At 37.6% G+C, this 25908-nt stretch overlaps 1 protein-coding gene across 4 annotated transcripts in view; it reads right to left on the bottom strand.

The window, feature by feature from the left end:
* The window catches only part of milt (trafficking kinesin-binding protein milt), a 344681-nt gene that overhangs the window by 170577 nt on the left and 148196 nt on the right, over nt 1-25908 (bottom strand). For 2 of the 4 annotated variants that reach the window (XM_069833019.1, XM_069833020.1), the window contains exon 2: nt 10983-11357. The exons of the other annotated variants lie outside the window; for them this stretch is intronic. In XM_069833019.1, the coding sequence (XP_069689120.1) occupies nt 10983-11136 (154 nt within the window). In that variant the 5' untranslated portion in view covers nt 11137-11357. The remainder of the gene's footprint in view (nt 1-10982; nt 11358-25908) is intronic. 4 annotated transcript variants of the gene reach the window in all.

Here is a 25908-nt window from a genome sequence, read left to right as displayed (position 1 = left end):
TAAATTTAATTTTGTGGGATAGGAATTAATATGGCCAGAAAAATAAAGTGCAAAATTCAATGGGGCAAAATTAAAATCAAAACAACTGTCAATGGAAATGATTAAGACGTTAGCGAGATATTCAAAATTAGAAAATATTATAAATACTGTTTTAAGAGATAATACAACGAATGTAGGGAAAAAGACCTTTGGAGAGGCCGAGACGTGGATGGGAGGATAATATCAAAATGGATTTGAGGGAGGTGGGATATGATGATAGAGAGTGGATTAATCTTGCATAGGATAGGGACCGAAGGCGGGCTTATGTGAAGGCGGCAATGAACCTTCGGGTTCCTTAAAAGCCATTTGTAAGTAAGTAAGTAATACAACGAATGTTAAGAATTCTGTCCTGGATTACAAGAGGTATAATCAATTGAAATGGTACGAGCAAGTGAGGAGATTACAAGAGGAAGATTACCCGGAAAGGTGTTGAAATGGTGTCTACCTGAGAAAAGAAAATATGCAAATGTGCTCATGAATGCAAGAGTTCAAAGAGGGATGAGAGAAAGAGGATTGGAAGAATCGGACTGAATGGATCGGAGCCAGTGCAGAAGGAAGATAAAACTTTAAGGACAGAGAGATGTGTCGCCTATAGTTACAATTCTACAAAAATCATGGTCTTTCAAGAAAGTTACACTTGGTGGTCCATGTAGGCTGACATACGGATATCTGTTAAACTTTTCAGTAGTTTCTGCCTGATCTTCATTGCCTTCTCGGTCTGTGATCTAAAATTTGTCGAAGTAATTTCAAATCATTTATCCTTGTAACATATTGTGTCCAATTGTGCACTGCGTTGACTAATTTTGTCGAAATTCCATCAGCAGATATACTGCAGATAATGATTTCATGAAGGAAAACAGGCCTAAATAAAGATAAAGAAGAAATAGTTTGAGCAGAATAAGCCTATGAAAAGTTAATATGTAAATGTCTAAATTGTGATTACATAACTCCGTTTCATCTACATAAAACCCAAGTCTCCTTTATTCTGTAAAAATAACAATGAGACGGAAATGAAGGTTGATGTTTGTGAAAGATAACGGAACGGCGAAATTTGTAAGCGGAACGCGGATATGGAGAAATTGCCTTACAAAGAGAAGGATATATGTTAAGGAATGAAAATTCTCCTTTAATTCTAATCTTCGAATTAGCTTGGACTTTGTCCAATAAACATATTTTTTTAAACTTATGATACGCTAGCTTCGCAACAAGAGCTAAATTGCGCAGTATTAACTAAGACTAGTTGGCGATGAATGTAATGGAGGGGGAAAGGAACTGGCCACCCTAATCCATCATCTCCTGGTCTAGTTGCCTCATAAGTGGTGCCTTCTTGGTATTACTTGTAAGATTCAGACCTGTCTTTGGACAGTTGACTAAACAAACAAAACAAAAAAACTAACACAAAATGTCGTCTTCACACAGTTCTTACTATTAAGACATTGAAAAACACATAAACGTAAGCGATATTAACAATGACACGGTTATTTTACTTTACGGCCCTGGGATTATTACGGCCTGTGGCGATAATGGAGAAGCGATAGGGCAGAAAATGGAGGAAAATGAGAGTAAATACGCCCTACCACAGTTTTGTTCATTAAAATCTGACAGGAGATTACCCTACCGGAAATGAAACTTTTTGGTGAGGAACTAGTTGCGACTGCCAGATTATCGGAGGAACGAATAGAAGTCCTGCTGAACTGCGATCATTGTGCAAAAAACACAATAGGAGAAAGGGGTAAGATAAAAAAAGAACTTAAGGCTACCGGTGTAGCTCAGACGGTAGCGCGTTTGTCTGTTGATCCAGAGCTGCGTTCGAGCTTGGGTTCGGTACCCGTTTGGGCTGATACCTAGAGGAGCTTTAGCCGAGGATTTGCCTCAACTACGTATAATGCGAATTTCAGGGGGTTCATTACATAGTTATGAGCTTATGGCGAAGTTTTGCCCAACTATAATGCGTATGTCAGGGGCCGATTATCTAGTTAGAACCTTCTGACGAAGTTTTTTCCCAAACTATAATGCGAATGTCAGGGGACGATTACCTAGTTAAGATCTTTTGACAAAGTTTTTCCCAAACTATAATGCGAATGTCAGGGGCCGATTATCTATGTAGGACCTTTTGACGAAGTTTTCCCCAAACTATAATGCGAATGTCAGAGGCCGATTACCTAGTTAGGGCCTTTTGACAAAGTTATCCCCAACTATAATGCGAATGTCATGTAATTATATGGAGAGTTCTCTGCCTCATCTCGCCAAATACAATCACACTATCACCAATTTCATCGACTTTAAATAACTTAGTAATTGATACAGTGCCGTTAAATGGATTTGTAAAGTGGAGATACCACGATACTAACGGATCTTGCCAGACGTCCACTACAGGTCTTGCAATTCCATGCTTCGCCACAACACCAGCACCGGTCCACTGTTGTGAGCGCTGTAGAGTTCTCTATACCTCTGAATGACCATATTCATTCAACATGACCTGATATCTCACGACATTCTGTGAATATCTCCATACGAAATTAAAATTTGAGCGATATCCAGGGGAGAATCTCCACTTTCCTATTATTTCACTGCAAGTATCAAGCCGATGGAACCCGAATCGGTGTTTGACCAAGTTCTCCAAAATAAACAAAAAATAGTGGCAGAGGAAAATCTGGTGTGTCGATTAGCCAGTGTCCACTCCTCAGTGAACACTACCTGTAATTGTCGGTTACGGAGCAAATTACCTATCACCGCCGGCTCACGTGGATAAAGTGATTTCAGCAGAGTACTGGTGCTTATTTCTCGGTATCCTACTGACTGCGAATACAATGTCTTCTTTCTTAAAAAAAAAAAAGTACAATTTTTTCTGGTAGTCAAGTTATTCTATTTTCTCGGTCGCAAAATTAGCTGAATTATATACTATAGACAACTGCTTGGAAGCTTTTTTTAATTTTTTCTGGGAACGCAAATAGAAGTTTCAAATATCGGCTTAACATTAGGTAATATTACCCCTAAAAGGGATATCTCATTCGACAGTAACTTTAACAATGAAAGTGTTCAGATCCTGCTGAAGCTTATCTAACCCGGAATAACCTACGATGTCTGTCATCTAGCTTATGTACCTGCCATCACGTAGGCTTACTGCATTCATATTCAACATGGTAGAAAATTAATGTTGCGGAATAAAATTAAAACTCCTGACCCAAATTTTCGGTGTAGCGAGTCAATGTACATTGAAGCTACAGTTACATTAATTAATTCGAGTTATGGTAGGATGAGGTGTTGACAAAATGTAACAATTCTACCGCTCCACGCAGCCCTTACAATCAATACTGAACGTAAGACCGCCGCCCTACCACACCATCATTGCTGACAACCACGCCCTCCTGTTGCCTGGATACTGAGCACACTTTTACTGAGATCGGAGGCATATTCAAATGAATGTATTAAGATGCTTTTACATATGGAAATTGTAAGATGGGCCATGGATTATTATCAATTGAATAGTACGAGATTTCGAATAAACTTTGCTTTTTAAATTTTCTTTTAATATTATATCTTGTCTCTTATCCAAATACCCCGAAGGTGAAACAATTTTATTATTAATTGTGAAGTATGATGGAAGTACATAGATATATTGACGAAACCGTAAGAAATTGGAAGATGAATCTTAATGAGCATTTTATATTAACATCTAAATTGATACAATGCCATCTGCATATCATTAGGCTATGATTACAAACTCCGGAAACAAACAACACACACTGAATAAGATTCCCAGACAGGCAGCAAATATCTACAACGAAAACAAAAGTAAAGGCATTGGATCTATCGTTCCATACAAGAAGACTCCGCATATCAACAAACACACCTCAGAACTCTTCCGCGCCCCGACCCTGATTGGTCCTTTGTTCGCGCCGGAAAATGACGCATGCATCGATACGCGTGGAAAAATTACAGATGACGTGAGATGACCGATTATCATTTTTAGTAGGTTATTTTACGATGCTTTTATCAACATCTTAGGTTATTTAGCGTCTGAATGAGATGAAGGTGATAATGCTGGTGAAATGAGTCCGGGGTCCAGCACCGATAGTTAACCAGCATTTGCTCATATTGGGTTGAGGGAAAACCCCGGAAAAACCTCAACCAGCTAATTTGTTCCAATCGGGAATCGAACCTGGGCCACCTGGTTTCGCGGCCAGACGCCCTAACCGTTACTCCACAGGTGTGGACGATAATCATTCTATACTAACCTAAAATAAAGGCTCGAACGCATGCGGGATTTTTACAATACTGTACTTACATTATGAAGCGTCCACGTAAGGTGACGGGTGCTTCTGAAGGGTTTCCCCTTACGATGTTCGAGTCCTGAATGACCGGCAATTGATTTCAATCATTATAGCCAAAACTACCACGTATGTCGCAGGACGTTAACAACACGCAATTTTAAAACAGAACTTTCAGAACATCATTGACACCGTATTCTGCATAGTAGAAGGAGCTCACAAACTGATTAACCACCGTTCCATCTCCACGTTTGTGTTATGCTGTGAGTTGTGATGCAGTCATATATAAATTACACAATCTGCTTGTCATCTTATCACGCCCAATTGCCAACGGTCAGTGCTCTTTCCTGCCTACAAATGACTCTTCTTCTTGATAGATTTTATTAGTTGTCCAACGCCTTGGTATATCATATTTTCTTCTCGTATTTAGAAGAGCACGATTCCCATTAAGTCTTCGGAAATATACAACAGGTTGTATTCATACAGGGAACTAATTAACATCGCATTCTAGGTTCTTTGTCCTGCAGCCAATAGGATGCGCTTCGGACACATGTGCATTTGTTTACATGCGACGTCTTCTTCTATGGGATGAAGATAAAATTATTACAGACAACACAACTGTTGATAACTCTGAGTTACAATGTATCCTTCAAAGCGTACTACAGACTATATTAAAACCTGCATGTACTTTTTGGTGCATCTGTCGCATTTCACGTTAATAGGCCATGGCCATAAGGCTAATCGATCCCTGAAATAACAAAGGGAAGATTATGTCATTTGTTTGGAAATAAGTACTAGGTAAAAAACACTAAGAAAAAGCTCTCTGTCAATATAGCGGATCTCGGAGGTAGAAATCCGGATCTTCCAGCACGCTATCCCGCGGCAAATCGTTCGGTTACAGAAACACAATAAAGTTGATCATATCGCTGCTGCCAGATACCGTGCAGGAAGTTTCGTAACGAAACCCGCGTAATGTTCCCCGATGTCGACACTTTGCATGTGTCAGTGGTTCATTCACCTTCATCTCGCATCTGCGCTGAGGAGGATTGTTCAGCCTCCATGCTACTCACACTTTTTACCGGTCGGTTGCAGTCTGAGTACATTACTCTGATCTGATGGAGAGTTAAAATGTTATGTTTTATTTAACGACGCTCGCAACTGCAGAGGTTATATCAGCGTCGCCGGATGTGCCGGGAATTTTGTCCCGCAGGAGTTCTTTTACATGCCAGTAAATCTATTGACATGAGCTTGTCGCATTTAAGCACACTTAAATGCCATCGACCTGGCCCGGGATCGAATCCGCAACCTTGGGCATAGAAGGCCAGCGCTATACCAACTTGCCAACCAGGTCGACCTGATAGAGAGTAAATTAATTTACTTCAAAAGGGGAAAGAATTAATGACGACTTACGTATTATTAATGAGGAGAGATTTTGAATTTTTCTTTCCCCCCCCCCCCTTTTTTTTTTTTTTTTTTTTTTTTAAAGGAATTTTATTCGTCTTAGGATTTGGCTAAGTAGCAAATATCCAATTCCAAAGCAAATTATAGCCTACATAAACAATTTCGTTTCGCAGAGTCGGCATAATTTTTCCTCTTTTTTATCTTTTTTTTAACGGCACTTTGCTGTTTTCTAATGATATCTATTCGGAATGTTTAACAATCATCATTACTATATATACTACGTGAAGACATATAATTCCCGTCCGAAAGAGAACTTTGGCTATCGGCGAACCTCACGGGCCGGTTATGGACAAAGGGCAATATTAGTGATTCAGCAGGAATGTGTGCCCTCTCGGTCCCTTAATCTGAACCCTGTGGGAACTTAGAAGATAAAGTGCATGAAAATACGCCATCAAAGGGACTACACAATTTGGCCCATTGTTTGTAAAGAGTTGTTGGAACGACAGAAGAGTTTAGCTCACCCTACATTTCACCCTCTTACCGAATACCCCCCCCCAAAAAAAAAAAAGCTGTACCCATATTTAATGATGGATACACTGCAAGAATACAGGTGTTACGGATATAGGTATTCAAATAGGGTATAATAGCCTACCTTGAAATACATGTCGAACTTGGACACATTGCGAATGAGTTAGCGGAAACAAACACAACCAAATAGGCAAGATCCAAGTGAAGGAGGACAGTATTGGATAAGCAGGATAGAGAAGAAGATAAGGACTACCAACCAGCAGAGTTTTAAAACATTTTTCCTGTAATAGGCTAGTTTTTATGGAAATCTTTACTTTAAACGTGATTTACTTAAAACTACTACATTTTTCAATATAAATCGCCCGTTTTGTCAGAAACTACTAAGTCTATCTGCATGAAATTTTTACCATACATTTCAGATAACACTGTGATGATGTGGAATTCTTTTGATTGAGTTTTCTGTAACAGTTTATTAAAAAAATAAAATGTATAATCTTTTTTTAAAAATTTAGAGGTTTATAAAAAATCATATCTTTTTTTTTCTATTAGATATTTTATCATCAAAACAAATCAGTGCACTCAGAAGGAATGCATAAACATCCTGCAAAAATATCACATTTCTATACCTAGTATGTTCTGAGATAACGGCCCATTAATATTGCTGATTAACATTAATGAGATAGGGCTTGACGACTCCCCTTAAAAGAAGGTAAACTTACATTATACAGACAAGAGAGAAAAAAATTTTTTTTTCTTTCTTTCGAGTTTTGAACTCTATTTTTAAAGCAACAGATATGTCGTAAATTGACCACTGTTTCATTCCTTCTTCTGAACTTATTTTCGCTTTCTTATTATTTTGATGTATTTTAAAACAGTAACGTTTTCAACTTTCTATAAGGTGGATAGACTGGCATTAATTAAGAGAGGAATAACTGGTTGTCATAACCTTCACCTCGATGGTATCTGTGTTCCTGCGTCAGTACTGAGTGGGACAACTTCTATAAATAAGCTTAGTGTATTGGAACAGAAACAAAGCCGATTTCGGCACATGGCGCAGGTAATTAAGAAAACAATACGGACATTTTACATTCGTAATCCAGAAACATGGTTCAGTGATTTTAGATATAATCAGAAACGAAGACCTGTTCGCCACACAAAAAGAGAGAGACCGGTGAATGATCTCGTTAGACGAAATCAGGACGAGTCAGTGATACACAAAATAAAGCTAAGCAACTTTTTCCAACCAAATGCAAGTAATTAACTTTGCGTCATTCACCAAAACGTCATCTATCAGAGACGCACCGAAGTTGTTCTTTTTGCTGGCGTAGATGTTGCCGTTAGTGCACAACTATGTAGGACCGCATGATGATTAATGGAGTAAGTGTGGAATGTCGGTAGGGAAAACGGAAGTAACTACCAAGCACCATATTTGTTCACTACAGTTTCAACTAGGAACTGCCGTGATACGAACCCGGCTTATCAGCGTGAATAGTCAACTAACGCTGTTCCCAGCTGAGAAACCTGATGACAAAACTATATAATCTCACCTTGAACTAAAGGAACCCTTATATTCGGCGTTTATTATCATATTTTTACATGGAAATTCGTCACAGGTCAGGCTGTCAGGGTCAATTTCTTTTAAAGGTTGAGTCTCTCTTTCTTTTAGCTCCAAAATACTTATACGTGAGTTTTATCCAAAGAAAAAAATGACAATATTATTTTAAATGGGAGGAAAGAATAACTGCTTATTCTAATGGAGTTTTCACTGTTTTTTTTATTAGGTCGCCCCAAAAACTTGGTTTTTCTGAACCGACGCATGCGAGTTGCGAGGCCCGCCTCGCATAAATCCGGACTATGCAAGAGATAGTGGTTTCTATAACTGCGAGGTACGCAGACCTCGCACGTCGCAGTTATAGAAACCACTCACTATCTTTCGTGTAGTCCGGATTTGTGCGAGGCGGGCCTCGCACCTCGCACGTCGCATGCGTCAGTTTAGAAAAAACCAAGGCTTAACTGCGCTTCTATCAATTCCTACGGACCCAAACAGCCATTTAGACACAATCCAAGTCGGTGGAAGTGCGACAGGTTATAGCCTCATATACACCAAGGCTACATTTGATGTAGAATAGCCTACTTTTTCTAGGCACCGAGTAAGGGCACCCGTTCCGGGATCAGTGGTGAAACAAAAAATGGTAGAATTTCATATGCTTACTGTAACAACACTATGGGTTACAGCCGAATGATAATATTATTGGTAGTTCGGTCATGAATCAACGTAACTTTTATGACCACGCCCAATGACGTCACTTCTCCTCGCTACGGGTATGGAGATGTCGAATTTGCGTATAAAATTAATCGTGCAGCACCTCTCTCAGTAATATCTAGGCATCGAGAGCAGCTACAGACCTGTGTGACCATTCGTTTGGTTTGTAGGCCTAAATGCGAGTCCTGCAATATTAAAGGAATAACAGATATGTACGATACATCATAGTGAAAATTTTGTTGTGCGCTGGGATTAATACTGGCATGACGAGAATGAAGTATGAAGAGGAAATATATTGCACGCCCCTCATTAATTACTCCTCTCATCGTACAACTACAGTCTCCATTTGTAAACTTAAAAAAAGAACATTCAAATCAGCATAAATGTAGTTTCATTCCCGAAAATGGTGTACGTTATTCTACGCGCCGGCGTATTCCTGATAGAGCGCAGATTTGTTTTGAGAGGATGGAGAACGGGGTTCTTCCATCTTTTCTACATTTTAACATTCAAAAATATAAACAGTGGCATAATTAAATCAACAATTTTATTAGAAACGATAACGTAATAGACTACAAAAACTCGGTGGATCTTCGATCCCGCTACGCACAACATACGCCAGAAAAAAAATTTACTTAAATAATTGAAAATAACCTCAAAATTGTAATACACTATTTTAGAGACACGATATGATCACTACGAAAGATGTAAACTCACCCAATCTTCCCCAAATGTCTTCCGTTCCTTACATATCCGACGGATCATTTTCTACGAAAGTACAGCGGATGTTATTAGTAGTTCTTATTGTACGATCTTTGATAACCATACCTTACAAAATCATTTCTTTCTTCACTACAGTCCAGGGCAAATCCTCCTACCTTACTATGCAAGGCATCCCAAAAGCCTGAAGAAGCCAAACCTAACCTGTCACTGATCGCTTATTTTTCTTGCCAGGTATTGGCAGCACTTCAACACCGGTTTCAAGAGAGCTTTGCTGGATATATTCAGAACTATAACTGAGCTATGTACCGGACTGACATATAAATGTTTCAATAATTGAATAGACGCCCAGAACAAGGTTGTAACCAACAAATACGAAGTTCTTAAAAAATGGGGAAAACATATTGTACTGTATACATACTTTTAAATTTTTAGAGCAAGATTGGCAATCATATATGTGTGCTGATTTTATTACGAGTACAAGCATTACACACAGTGCATCTTTAACAACCATTATTCATGAAAAAGTCTACTTGTTCTCGGCGGTTATTCAATTAAGAACTCTTTGAAGATTCTTCACCATCATTTATATTTCAACCAATCTAACAATGACTGAATTATTAATAATTCTATTTTTTTCAGACTTTATAATCCCAGTGGAAATTTTTTAGTATTTAATTCTACGAGTATATTATTTTTTATTATTTTTTTTAATTACTTACTTTATAAATAGTTTTCCGTAATTCAGGATCTTTGTGGTCACCGATATTATTCGTTGTGATTAAATATAATAAATGTAATAATTACAATAACAATTATTGTGGAAATGTAGTGCATTAAACGTGATATATTTACTTAAGGGGAGGCAGAGGTGAATAGTTCAAAATCCACTAAATTTATCCGATTTGTTTGAAATTGATCATGGATACTAAGTATGTTATTAGTAATGGACATACCAAGTTTCAACTTTCTAAGTACAATAGTTCTGTAAATATTAATAATTTTATAAAACTATATCGTTTGATATGTAATGCTCCATGCACCATATTGTAAGAAATTTTCAATATTTCTTTTTATTTATATTTTCAGAGAAGATATATAAAAAATGATAAGCATTAGTTTATTATGTGAATAATATGGTAATACAGTTATCTTGGTTTTAATTTCATACTTTTAAGGGCACAAAATCAAAAACTAACATCGGAATATGAAAATAAAGATAATAAAAATGTAAAAAACCAAATTTTCATTTTTTCTTCAGTTTTGTTCGAAAATTTTACCTCTGCCTCCCCTTAAATTGTCCCGTGTGTTAGCCAAATTATTCCAGAACCTCAGTTTCATTTGATCTGTGAAGAAATGCTGCACAAAAAAGTGGTGCATATCGAGTTCGAATATTCAATGAACTCACAATCAGTTGACGTAGAGAAATGGACTTCTACAACTGCACACCCTTCTCCCTAGACTGCAGTAGCTATTTATCAGTATCACTTCCATAAAATTTTCACTTTTATTTATTCACTTATATAATAAGTTGGCGGTTTACAATGTGGTAAAAGTAACTCCTTTCTATAGGTTCAATTTCTAGCAGTTCTGAAAGCTGGACTGTGAAATGCCTCGCTTTATTTCAACAAAATAAAACGAATTTTAAACCATAGACGAAACGTACCGGCATTTCAGAACCGCACGGGAACCAGGAAAGTGTTCTGGTTTAACGGATTCGCGGCCGCAAAACCACTGTGGAGGCCAAAAGAAGTCTGTGTTACCTTCGTCCAGCAGGAAAGACCTGACGACTCTGATGCAGGGTATGCCGCGCTTCCTGTAGTCCCTGGCAAAGTAGTACAGGAAGCGGGACAGCTCTCCGCGGCCCTCGTAGTGGTGGACGGCGCCGCAGCTGCCGCATGCCGCATCCTCACTCATGGCACTGCATCTCCCGTGAACCGACTCCCATCACTGTATTGCTGTCGTCTCCAGTTCGGTACTGATACGGCATATCTTCAATTACACCCACCACGCACAGTAATGTCTTATCACCAGTCGTATCCGATTGTTCAACTACTTTAGATATGCTAATCGAGTAATAAGTGCGTCACCACTTTTTCTTGAAGCCGACAATTCCGCAAAGAAAATTAGTTCACTTGCTATAATATGAAGAAATCACACGAAAAGTAAATATGTAACATTATTATAATTATTGGAAGTCATTTCACTGCAAATGACTAAACCTGCATATTATTATCATAAGGGGTCGCCACTCACTTTCGAACACAGGAATTTAAATATTATCGAAAATATTTTGGCGTATCTGGACCAATCTTTAAATTCAAAATATGCGGAAAGTTTGTGATATTGTTACAGAGTCACATAATTAAGACAATATCGAATCCCAAATTACTATTTATGCACCACAATCTACTTTTAGATCAAGTGACTTCAAATAAATAACCACTACTATGTGCCGTAAGAGTAAGACATAATTATACCCATCAGACTACACGAAAAAGGAGATTTGAAATAAAAAGTAGGATGATTCGAAGTCCAGTAAAATACAACAGAAATCTAGAACAAAATGGAAAATTAACACTCAAGAGCGATGTGATTAGATAACTGCCGTATTGGACAGCAAGGTTAAACTGAATGAACTATTTTCTACAGAAGTAAAGATAATCCGGCTAATGTTACAATATCTATGGCAGAAGTAATAAGAAAATTCGCTGAAAAGCACTTGAAATTATTCTAACCCTTTTGAAATACACATGAACAATTGGGTTAATATATGACAATAAGATAGATGGATATAGAATGACAGGAAACCAAACTGCTCGAAGGAAAACTACACAACAACCACGCTGCATGCCAAAATCTCACTGTATATGCTAGGGATCGAACTTCCGACAAGCTGTCAACTGAACAGCTGTGTGGATCACGCAATTTGGAAAAAACGTGACACGTGATTGTACGCCTTATCAGATATTATAAGAGTGATACAATCGGAGTTGTCGCTCTCACCTGGACTATCATACCTACTTCAACTGCACCTAGCCTCGCTTTTCCAACCATTTATAGGGTTAAATTCCACCCTCCTCTGAAATAGTACTAGAAAAGGTCTTGAGCTAATAATCTTTCTGCCTACTGATATTGTATCTATGTTTACTGTTACCATGCCACTAACTATTCATGAGTTCAAGTCTATATTTTTTCTACCTAATCCTACACAGACACAAACAAATTAATGATGTGGGGGTTATTACCAGGCTTCGGTCCTGAAGAAACGCATGAAGTTCAGAACGCACGACCGATAGTGTTCTGTTGGTCGTGGGAACTGGGAGATGGAGCGCGTCGTTACTTCGTGTCTCAACATGTAAACAGTCTGTCATAGTACGGCACAAAACATATTTCACCCTGTACAGATGCAGTATATACAGTGCATTCCTAGTGTAGAGAATAAATGTCTATCATTAAAGTATTAACGTGAGTTGTAACCTTCAATCAGGTGTCCCTACGCCGAAGTCTGTTACACGTAGCCAAGCAGCAATACACGCAACGGTAATGCACATTATGGACCCACCTGTGTCCCTAGGCCGAAGCCTGGTTATTACAACGCTGAGTGTTCAAAAAAAGGCAACACATACCACACCGACAACGGACAAGCATCCATCGCCTATAAGGAATTCCAATCTGTAGTACCTAGTACACGGTATCAAATCTAAATCTTTAACAACTGTTAAATACGTCGCTGCAGAAGTGCTTCAATTAACAACGCTCGTAGAAGAAAGTACTACTTCTTCGTTTTGGCTGCAGCTTATAAGGTGGCTAAGACATCGTTTGATAAAGTTAAAAATAATTTATAACAATCCTAAAGATGTGCAAGAAACTCGTAAATACAACTCAATGGTTCGTTTCCTTTGCATATTTTAGTAATAAGAAGAGAGGTGAAAATGTAAGTCATGCTGCATTGTTTAGGTTCAGAGTCTGGTTTCGCGATCTCCCCTTCACCTATTTCACGTCTTTTATGTTAACAATCGCAAGCGCCAGAGGCCGATCCACGCAGCAGGTCATCTTCTGAAGTAAACAGACAAACGACTGAATTAAAAAAAGGCGCCTATTCAGTTCTAAACCTGACATTCACTACACTTTCCACTCCATCTTATTAACAGTGTTAGATATCTTTTCGACACAGCACGAGTCACTCGTTTTCACTGCACCTTGCGGCACTTTTCGCGTTCACTGGAATCGTACGTCAAAAACGAAGTTGCACCTGAGTGCAGCAGTCACTGCCAGACCCACTTTCACGGGGTCACGGATCTGACTCAATTCCACATCCAGTTCCTCCCTGATCACCTTCGAGTCTTGGTAGCCAACTGGCGAACACGTCGGCACGTGTTCTGCCTGCTCATGTAACAGCGGACACTCCTTCCTGTGCTTTCACTACTCCTACCACTCAGCACTCATCGCGATACAGAAGACTCTTCTGTCTTCATTAAACTACATACGTAAAATGTAAAGCTATCCTATTTACACGCCATGAAAGCACATGGAAGGCATGGAAACAGAGCTCCATGCTTTCATGACCTTGGCACTAGAATGATATGATGTGGTCGGCACCACGCCCCGAACGTCTTTTACTTCGGGAAAGACCCAGTAGGCCTACTCAATTTGATAATAAAACTACTGAATCCCGGGGCCGTTCTGGAGGTTCTGCAAATGAGAAAAATCCCGCCACAGACGTAGTTCAGGCGGTAGGAGCATTTGCAGATCTGCGTGAGGTCGTATGTTCGATTTCCACTTGCCTGATTAACTTTTTAAAAATAATTTGATCTATCGAAGATTGTTCCACTTCTATTTTTGAACTTAAATAGATTTACACTAAATGGACATATGGTGAACTTCCGTGGCGTGCAACTTCAATCTCTATGTAGGCCTAAGACAAAAACATGATAAATAACGTCTTGGGTTTCTGCCATCATGGAGAACTGCTCCGAATCAACAGGCATAATACGGTTCGTTTTCTCATCGCATCTTCAATCCGTCAAAATGCTTCCTATGAGGTTTATGAGGAGGTTGGTTGCGTCTCTTCTGATGGCTCTACTAGACGCGCTGATATCATCATAATTGATCGGCAGAAGGATAAGGGTGTCATTCTTGATCCCACAATCCGTTTCGAGATGCACGAGCAACAGCCACAAGAGGTGTGTCGTGAAAAACAAGTCATATATGAGCCTTGTTGTCAGCATCTTGGAGCACAATACCACATCACACATTGGACAATTTTTGGGCTCATGTTCGGTGCCCGTGGCACGATCCCACGAGAAACTTTAACTCAACTTAAACAATTTAAAATTTCTGATGCAACGATTGATGCCGTAGGATCTCATGTGTTAAAATCATCCTTAGCTATAAATTAGTAATCATTTGCACCCAACAAACTTTTATTGTAAATTATTTCCTAAGTTTTCATATCATTTATCTTAATGTTTTCTTTTTCCTTTCAAATTGTCATACAATTGGTTTTCATGATTATTCTTAATGAATTGGTTAGTAGGCCGATCTATTCGAACCCTTATTTAGGGTGGCTTTTTTTATTAAACATTACTACTATGCCTTACGCGGTATTCAAAACCACGATCGTGGCTTGCACGACATTTCAGAACCAGACTAGTATATCGCTTCTTAATAGATAAACTTAATTGGAAAATATGGAGTTGTAAATGATAATGTATTCGAAACTGGTTTTAGCGATTTTAACAGTTTTAATTTTTTAACTAGAAAATAAAACCTTCAGTCCATGTATTTTGAAAAAAATGTAACTCCATTTGTTAGATAATTTTATTTTTTTTTTTCTAACAAAACGTGTCCTAAGGTCTCTGGAATATATGTCTAAGGAGTAAAAATTGATTAATACGAAGATAGTAGACTCATTTTAACAGTCCATGTTTCTTCTTTTCCACTGCTCAGTTACAGAGGATTTTGTGGAAACGACAGGTTGTAGAGATTCAATTTTTTTCAACTTTATGGGCTATGCAATGATTATAAACATACTGCACATTTATGAACACGATATGATCTCAAAATGTGTATTCATGGATAATTTGGCACAAGTTTACATGTCACCAACTTTGCATCCCTAGTAGGAATTCAGTCAACACTCAACTCTCTGTAGGAGCTTTAAGCTTACTTTGTGTGGACAATAAGATGGTCAAAGTTTCTGAGTAAAGCTATTCACTTGTCCACCGCTGTGGAGTAATGGTCAGCAAGTCTGGCTATGAAACGAGCGGGCCCGGGTTCAAGTCCCGGTTGGGACAAATTACATGGTTGGGGTTTTTCTGGGGGTTTCCCTTAACCAATTGAAGCAGAATTGATGGGTAATTTTCAACGTTGGATCTCGGACTCATTTCGCTATCATTAATTCACAGATCATCATCCATACAATAGTCTGGGTTAAGTACAAGATGCGGCCTGCTGTACTTGTACAAGAGCGCGGGCTTTCGGCTACCTAATCATTCACAAGATAGGAGTGGTAAACACAATAAGCCTCAGGTTGCAGTGTAAGCCTTCGTGTCCCTCCTCCGTACAAAGAGAGAGAGAAAGGTATTCACTTAAGAATATAGCCTTGTACCCTCTATCCTGCATCTGAATTTAGCTGAAATGCAACAATGAAATAATGGTTTAATTAATTCGTGTATAAAATGTATAATGATCAAATTGCTGCTATTTATATCTGTCTATTTATGGATATAGCGTTAAATGATTCCGATGTCACGCAACATCTAGTGAGATTCCGTTTACTGTGTTCGCTCAGTCAGAACATAAGGCTACACCCCATTCAATACGGTCAAGTTACAGCTGCAATGCAACTAGTAATACAGGTTAGCAAAATGATTCAGTCGTTGGTGTGTTATTAGTCAGATTAAGTTACACCTTGAAAGTTGGTCACCTGATTAAATCTACTTGTGGCTTTATTTAGCCTCCTCATTAAATGCCAATAATACAATACTAATAAGGGAAATGTTAATGAGCTCCTGTCGAGACCTGGGCTATCCTCAACTGCGCACACATACTCCATAGCAACCTGACAAAAAAGGACTGCCCGAACGAACTGAAAAGATTTGAAAATTTACTTGGAATATTTTGTTACAATTTTGAAACACGGAGTATTTACATTAATGCCAGTTCACTGACCATTCTTTGTGATCTCTCTAAAGCGTTTGATTGTGTTTCTCACCCATTATTTTGTTCCAAATTTCATTATTATGGTATTACAGGTAAATAGCTAGACCTAATTAGATCTTACTTGCCCAACTGTACCTAAGTTACAGGTAATAATAGAGAAATATCAAATGCCTAATGTAATTAACATTGATACTGGTGTTCCTCAACGCTCGGTTATTGGCCCATTGCTTTTCCTGATTATATTAATGATATACCTTTTAATCAACTTTGTTTGCTGATGATACGTCCCTGTTTTCCTCTATGCGTGATGATTTAAACCTTTTCATGGAAACTTATTTACGTAATGCAGCTATCTGGTTTCAGTCTAATGGATTTAAACTTTTTAAACTTAATAGTAATAAAACTCAACATTTAATATTTACTTTGAAGTATGTATCTGTTGAATTTGTGTCAGAAGTTAAGCTTCTTGGAATTATTTTGGACACTAAACTGACCTGTGATGGACATGTTAATTATGTTTTAGTAGATTATCTCGTGTTTTGTATTTATTATGTCATCTGAAATCTAAAATACCGTATCAAAATACTATCTTAGACAATGCTTCTTTGCTTTCTTCAATAGTATTATAGCTTACGAACTTACAGAATACACATTTGAGACAATAGCGCCAATGTTGACAAAATTCTTATTCTCCAAAAAAAGGCCTTGTATATTATTTCCGGTTCCTCTTATGTAGCACATTGTCGCCCTTTATTCAAAGATCTTAATATTCTCATAGTTGTTAATCAGCACATTTATCTAATTGTCTTATACTTCCTAAAATTAATTTACACAATTTGGACTTACAGCCTCAATTCCATAGTTATCCAACCAGGAATAATTATCTTTTAGTACCTTGCCATGTTAGACTAAGTAAAAGTAAAAAGTATTTTTTTATCAATGCAATTTATGCGTTCAATAAATTAACAAAGGATTTTCATACTGTGAAGCTAAGTAAATTTAAATCTGTTCTTAAAATATGGCTTCTTGATAATCCGTTTTACAATATTAATGAGTGTGTAAAATCTAATTGAAATCTTGTCTATTAATGTCATATATCTTCAGACGTCTGAAGTTCTTGACAATAAAGTGATTCAACTGATTCAATTCCCAAACATATACTTCAATACTGTTATTTGTGGCAAAAAGGAAATTGATGTACGAAATTTGAACTGGAAGCAGAACAGTTCGCCGAGTTCTAATCACAGAGCAAAGAAAATAAAAGGAGAAAAGAAAAGGATGAGAATGAGGAAGAATCATTTTCCTGTTTCAAACGTGAACTAATAAAATAACTGTCCTCTGGGCAAAGACCCCACTTTCTTTCGAGATCGCAGTGCAATAACCAAAGCGCAGAGATAATCTAACGCAAGTGCAGAGATTTCACACACGAGTGAGCCCATCTTTCCATTACTAAACCAATCACATTAAAACGCTATTCATTCCTGTAAAGAAACAGGACACTGCAACCTACTAACGAGTTCACGAAGGCGGTGTATTTATTTCCGGGTCAGCATACCTTTGTCTTAGCGGTGCATTTTATCTCTTAAAGAAAATTAATTAATTTGTTGTCTGTGTTCGGTTACAGGCTCGCGGCTTGGAAATTTCTTTTAAATGTGGCGATTACAGTAATGAAATCGAGCGACAAACCTTATATCCATGGCAAAAAGCATAGCGAACCGCGTACCAGTCAAGATCTAAACCCGAGATTGTTCAGTTCACCACTATCTTGTCATAAGAAATAACTAAGATTCAGAACTATCAAGTATCTTTGTCCTCAGTGGTCTCCATTCGGAGTTCGAGGGTTCAAATTCGCCACAGGCGAAATATTTTAGAGAAAACCACCATCACCAAATGAGTCTAGTTTTATTCATAATCGTCATGGGAATGAGAACGTAAGGAGCGAGAAGAATTCGATTTTTAGAAGTTGATGATGACGTTTGAGAATTCCGCTGTTTATCACTGATATTTTAAACTGTTAGAGAAAGATTAATTTCCACTTCCTTTCTCATAAGCAGACCGAGGACTTATTAAAAAATTCCAAAATTTGCAATTATGCACTAAAGCCTTAGAAATATTCACTAAAATAAAAAAAAAATAAGCTGACTATGAAAGGCTTCAGTGCATTTTTAATGAGAGATTCTGTTAACTTCTAACCACACTTTTATTTTTTTTTTTAATTCTGATGACAATGTAATAAACTCGTAATTTTACTTATGTAAATGTAACTACTTTTGCCGTAGTTTAAATGACAATAAACTATATGTTTTTTTCAGGTTTTCTGTTGTGAAGGAACGCTCTTTTCCAGTCAACACGAGCCTGAATGCTGAAATGATGTACCTGGAGCAAACTTCAAAAGAAGGACTCTTGTAAGATTTCCAATACTTAACCCAGAGTTCATCTTCCCCTTCGACACAAATCCCATTTTCTGCGAATGATTTAGACCACTACTTTTCTGGCAGGCTGTAATAAATTTCTTAGAGAATTTCTCCATACTCATTTCAGCTTCTCTTCTACATCTTCAAATGCAGCCAAGGAATCAAGGAGGGTTAGACCCCTGGTCTCCAGCTTTTCAACGGGTTTAGGCAGAAACGAGTAGAGCAGGCGAAAACTTAAGAGTCGGCTATACGTAGATGTCCGTTTCAGAACTATAAATATCTAAGCTGTTTCTTTTCTTTTTCTTGACGTACGCCAATTCGTACGATCTGCTTGCAATGTATATGTATGTAATAAGATATAGTTTAGTCAATTGTGTTTTCTTGCACGTTCGTTTCATTTGTAGGTATTTGTGACATTGATCAATGTTGCTCAAACAATGATGCATTTCACAGTCACTGTCTCTACGCATCAACCTCAGCTTATCAGAAGATATCGTGAATTGCTTCGACAAAAGCGTCACCGGAACTTACGTACTACCCGCCCAAGTTAAATCTGCGTCCGGAAAGAGTGTGACTCATCGTTCCCTCTCCCTCTGGCCTTTGTGACCTAGAAGTAAATACTGAGCTGATGAGATGTTTACTGTTCGTGCCAGCGAGTTGTACGAGATAGTGGTGAATACACGTGTATAGCAGGTGCTGAAAGTGTTTTACCCGTATAAATATTGTGAAGTGTTAATATTATGCACCGTACGAGTATTTCTTACACACAATATATATGAGCCGTTCAGAGCAGAAGTGGTGTAAGTCAAAAATGGGTAATGACGGTTAAAGTAAACATTCTGTAAAATACAGCGCAAAGTAGCAATTAATATTCAATTGATTTAAACTATTAGTAATCAGTGGGTAGCAAGAAGGCCATATTAATTGCTACTTTGCGCTGTATTTTCCATAATTTTTACTTTAAATCTCATTACCCAATTTTGACTTACACCACTTTTGCTCTGAACGGCTCATATATTGCATTATCTCTTGTAACATGACCTTACTCACAGACGAAACAGTAGATTGTACACTAACAACTAGAGTAATTTAAGCTACTAGCGCTCGCCTCTTGCATTCACGGGACGCAAATTTAACTTGGAGGCGTAATACGTTTCTTAAACAATGAGCACAAAATGGTCTGTATATACAGGTGCAAGTGAACTCTGTTAAGGAAAACAAAGATACGAAATACATTCCCACGCGTGAGAGCACATATCTCCAGATGGCTCCATAATCGATCTCCAGCTAGCTTACTGGCACAGTCTGCTAGTTTGAACGATTACGCAGTGTTGTATTCTAATCAGCTGTCGTTCTAATTGTCGTAATGCGCGTGCGCTAGATTGCACAGACTCGTATCTTCAAGTTAAGACAGAATATAGTGTGGTTTGTGCAAACATTAGAATGAGTCAGGTCAGTTTGTGTGTGTATTGTTGCTTACTCAGGAAGAGACATGCGGAAGGAATGTGACCTTCTTGACTGTGGACGCTGATTATGATAGACATCACTCAGATAAGAAACCGAGTAAACAGATTGTCACTCATGCCTAAAACGTTAGTATAAGTGCATATACATTAATGGATACTAATTATTTTAATGAAGCAATTATTGATATCAATTGATATCGTATGGTAGCTCGGGAACGAAAGAACAAAAATGGCGAACGATACTACCTACCTAGACTTTATAGAGCCTTCACTTCCTAACACGTAAGCAAAGAGGCGGAGTCACGCCGGAAATAACAGCGTCGCGACTATAATAATACCTATAAGAAATCAAACTGCATTCCTTTTGCCCTGATCTCATCCTCTACCAACACTACACATGGCGAACTACAATACTTTGTGGACATGAGTCACGATGGCGCAAAACATTTTCCGAGTTTGTCAGCTTTTTAATAAAATTATTGTGGCCGAGCGGTACGATGGCAATTTCTGAAAGAAAAAGTTATGTCGTATCTAAAACTGCACAATAATTCTAGTCTCATGATACAGGAAACTGTTTACTGCCACAAACATAAACGTGCGATTCACCCTCTCTACGCTGAAAGAAAACCGCAATAAAACCGCACTACCGGGTGTCTTTTAAACGGTTAATTAAAACGTCTTCTCTTCCTCCAATTTAGTTCCAGGCATGACTCACTGCCTGTTGCGGTTTTATACAGGCTTCAACTATGCTGAAGAATTAACTTACGAATTATCTTCAATTTGGTTATTTTACGACGCTGTATCAACATATCAGGTTATTTAGCGTCTGAATGAAAGTTATAATGCCGGTGAAATGAGTCCGGGGTCCAGCACCGAAAGTTACCCAGCATTTGTTCGTATTGGGTTGAGGGAAAACCCCGGAAAAACCTCAACCAGATAATTTGCCCCGACCGAGATTCGAACCCGGGCCATACAGTAGTATGAACGGTATAAAACAATGAAACCTAAATACTTTGCCAAATTTCTCATCTACAGGATTACACAAACAGTTCAAAGGCAGACTTGTTGTTTAGTCAACTGTCCGAAGACAGGTTTGAACCTCATAGGTGACACCAGTAAGGCATCGCTCATGAGACAACTAAACTAGGACAAAATGGGGTGTTGTGGCCAGTTCCTTTCCCACTCTTAATCCTCATTAAATCCCCAGGAAACAATAAGTAGTTTTAATCTCAAATGTATTATGAGGTTGGTTTTAAAATAACTATCAATTTAAGTTCGTTAAAATTTTATTTTATTGGATTGTGATGTAATTTCTTTTGGTTTAATTTTATTGAGATTATGGATTTCAAAAAGCCAGATTTTCATCCTTAAAACAGCGGAGGACAAACATCATAATGACCGACAAACGTGCAGTTCATATACCTGCAAAGAACACTCGAAAATGATAACGAAATGTGGTGTATGTGATTCATCTAAAAGAAACACATACTGAAGTAAAATGTACATGTTTCTAGTAAACGAAATGACTAAAAGCACAGTACTTCCGATTAAAATAAATAGGTTTTCTTTGCAGACCACGTTGAAAAATTATATGTGGTAAGTACCTAAATTAATACAGGCTGAAATGAAATATACTGTACATATAACATATTTCAAGAAAATTAGAAACGTGTTAATAACTTCAATTTGATTAAATAAATTTATAGCCTATGTGTATGAATTAATCAACCTATATTATATTTGTATTCTATAATTTTTAAATATATATTAGTCCTACTTTTCACGTGCGATATTATTCTTCTCTAGTGTTAATATTATATTATATAATTCCATTGCCGCTGTAATTATATTTTAGTTCCTATTTTATTTTACTTATTTATTTATATTATTATTATTTTTTATTTTAATATTATATCTGAACTGCGACCGAGCACGAGCGCTGCTCATTCGGTCTCAAATTTTATTAATACTACTGTATCTTCCTTTTATATTGCTTGTATTATTTTATTTGTATTTCTCTTTGTTTGTTTTGTAATTATATTTCTTTATTCTGTATATTTGAATTTAAATAAATAAATAAATATTTCCAGTAATGGAAATTAACCTATATTTTCTTCTAAATTCATACTCAAGGCACAGCCTTACGGCCTTAACTCTGCCAGGTTAAATAAAGCCATTATTATTATTATTATTATTATTATTATTATTATTATTATTATACTTTTCAATGAAAATAAGTAGGATTGTTCTGAAAAAAAAGCAACAGATATTTGAAGTAAATATGCTCATATACATTACTAACCACAAGAGATTTATTTAATAAAAAATTATAGGGATTGACAGGGACTCTGAACATGCGTGAAACGTTTGTATCTTCGGTTGGGTATTATTGTGATCTTTAGATTTTTAACGAACTGAAATGAGAGTAAAATAAATTTAATTCAATTTATATGTTGTATTGTTATTATTTTTCCTTAATTTCTTCATTAATGACTCAGATCTATGATACGGCAGACCGCCAGTAGAGATATGACATACGTAAAGTATTTGATGCCAGGAGAGGAATTTTGGTGCGGCGATTGATAGCTGGCAACACAATCCGCAAGCCAACTCATTTCGTAATGGATGCACAAAAAGCCTATTTGCACTGAAGTGCTTAGGAATATTCCATGTCCTGCCCGATAAGCTCCTTTGCTTATACCTAATGTATATCCGGTATTTCTTAATACAGCTACACCTGATGTATAGAGAGTGTCTCAGGAGGAATCTAAAATACTTCATGATAATGTAGTTTGTGCTAACCTACATCGATTTTACCGGATATATCTATGTCCGAAGTCTAACGGTTGGTAAGAAATTGAGGGGAGAAATACTGGAACGTATTGCAGTTCCGGGTACTATAGTTGTTGACGTATTACACCAGATCTTTTGCGCATGGCAGCATCTGAGCACCGCAACGCCAGCGAACACACAACTGAATACACGTTCACTTCACATTTAATTTGTGTATTCGTATAATGGATATACAGATATGCTTTTTTTTTTTTAATGGATTATGTGATAGCAATGCATTGGTTACTGTTGAGAAATACAGATTTTTTCCAATCGAAGGGTTCCATCTAGCTGTGTTCCCCCCCCCCCCCCGTGTTTATCGGATGTTATCTGAAACTGGCAAGCTACCCAGTTTTTCATTGAGGTCGGAAAGAGAACCGGTACCGGTACCTGAAATGAATGTACAATTCATGGAATCCATACGAAGGGCAACCTTAGTAATTTGTCTTGTGTAATGATTTTATTTTATTGCTGAGTTTGTACTTATTATAAAATAACCTTATTGGAACAACAAACTCAAGATGCAGCATTTTCAATAATGCCTCTCTTCATTTTAAAGTTCGCCCATCAATAACTTCCCAACCGTTACATTTCGGACATAAATATATCAGGTTAAATCGACGTAGATTAACCTAAACTACGTTATCCTGAAGTAATTTACATTCCTCCTGAAACACCTTCTATAATAAAACGATATCCGAGGTGAATTGTGGGTCCAGTGTAAGATGATGTGTTATTAGTAGGCTCATAATGAGTGCGCAGGGAAGGAAAACGATTATGTTTGTAACTTCTGACGTTAATTAACAGTAAACGTCTGATTTAATTATTTTGTATGGGGTTTGCAAAGCTCAACTGTCTTAAAAAGAGTGTGATAGTGACTATATATTTATAATGATAACTTGAAATCTTGTACATTTTTATAACAGGTGGTCCTTTAGCGCCTGCTCGAAAACAAATATCGAAAACCATTCAAACAAGACAGCACTAAGGGTTGCCTGTATTGAAGGGGCAATGTCTTTATGAAATCAAGTGTAGATGCCGCTAGTTCACAGACAATAAAGGAAACTAGTCACAATGATTTATGTACCGTAATTGAATTTTCAAAATATCACATGTTACAATAATGCAAATGTTAATAATGAAATTCGTTTTGTGAACATTCTGGTGAGCTATGTCTACTGCTTGTTCAAACATACGGAAGCCGATTTCAGGCTTTCTTATTCAGTGTTATAATGAGAGACATGCATTGGTACTATTATTATGATTATTATGTCGCGTTTCACCATATAGCAGAATAATGGCTGTGTATTCCTAGTTTGTAAAAGCATCAGCAACACTATCCATCTCAACATGAAGTGAAGATCCGATACTATCGTAACCGTACACAAACAAAACAGAAACGAAATACTGAGAGGGCTCATAACAGCATCGTGCATTGCACGGCTATGTTCGGTTCAGGTTTGTCGAGTACGGCGAAGTTCGAGATTCGCCGATGTTCGCTCTGCAGAAGAAGGCCTGTCGCGTTTGTTTCAGCTTGTTATAAAAGTATTCGCTGTCTTCCACTCCCATTTCTTCATGTTTTAACCGCTTAAGGATTTTAACATAGATCTTGTGATTAGTTTTCATATGAAATAAGACGAAGTTTGTAATGCCTTGGTTGCCGTTCTCTTGTTCGAACATTGCAGGACACTAAGTCGCGTCGCTGTTATTTCCGGCGTGACTCCTCCTCTTTGCTTACGCCTTAATAAGTGAAGGCTCTATAAAATCTAGGTTGGTAGTATCGTTCGCCACTTTTGTTCTTTCGTTGCCGAGCTACCAGACGAGGAATCTATTTGCCGCACCGTTAAACATTATCATGTCGTAGCTCCTATGATAATAAATCAAACGCACTGTAATTGAGCAAATAATTGAGCGGCAAATAACGTCCTCGTGTGCTTTCTGCGAACGCCAACGAAAGAACCAAAATGGCGGGCGACTATATTAAGTATTTATCGATTCTTAGGAAGCGCATAACGTCATCAGCAGCGAATGACAAGACGCAAACGTTTAAATGTAGCCGACCTGCAACGTGATTGGCTGCCGGAAATATGAGCACTTAAGTTTCGACCACTAGAAGGGCATTCGAGTCTAACGTTTGCATTGTTATTGAAATGCTTCTCATCCTCAGACTTATCACGCCTTTAAATTCGGCAACCGTTTAGCATATAACTTACTAGTATATTACTGAGAAAATCTGATTCAACAACAGCAAGCGCAGAGAGGGCACTTGGTATGTTTGAGTGTATCCTATATTTTTCTCACAATTGTATTGTTTATTTTTTCTATATGTCATGAAAAACACCTGACATGATTAAAAAAATACTCTTCACTTAATAAATAATTTTATAAGAACAAGTATATTTATTTTTCCTTGTTTCGTAAAAATTGTACGATTTAATTAAGATACACAAAATGGTATCCTATATTTACACTACTTCCGCTCAATACGGCACATTTATTGAGAACGTTTTAAGTGTGGGGAATAAATGGCTCATTATCTAAGCCGATAACTTACGGGTAGTTGTTTTGTAACTAAGTATGAGTATCAATAAAGCACAGTGTTTGATCGTGGCCTCTCCTAGCCAGAGGAACTAGTGGCATTCGCAGCTCGTCATGGTCAGCCACCTCTCACTGAGGGTAAGCTGTCACCGGCAATACGCACACTTAATATTGCAGTTGTAAAGCCGTGTCACATTTCAATGAACACGCGGAAAAACAGCCGACACAAAATGCTGAAGCTTCCGATTCGCAATTCTAGCACTGAGGAGGCA

This window comes from Periplaneta americana, chromosome 8 (assembly GCF_040183065.1).
Source record: "Periplaneta americana isolate PAMFEO1 chromosome 8, P.americana_PAMFEO1_priV1, whole genome shotgun sequence".
Classification (NCBI taxonomy): domain Eukaryota; kingdom Metazoa; phylum Arthropoda; class Insecta; order Blattodea; family Blattidae; genus Periplaneta; species Periplaneta americana.
The sequence above is the reverse complement of the archived record's forward strand: the minus strand, read 5'-3'. Positions and strand labels throughout refer to the sequence as shown.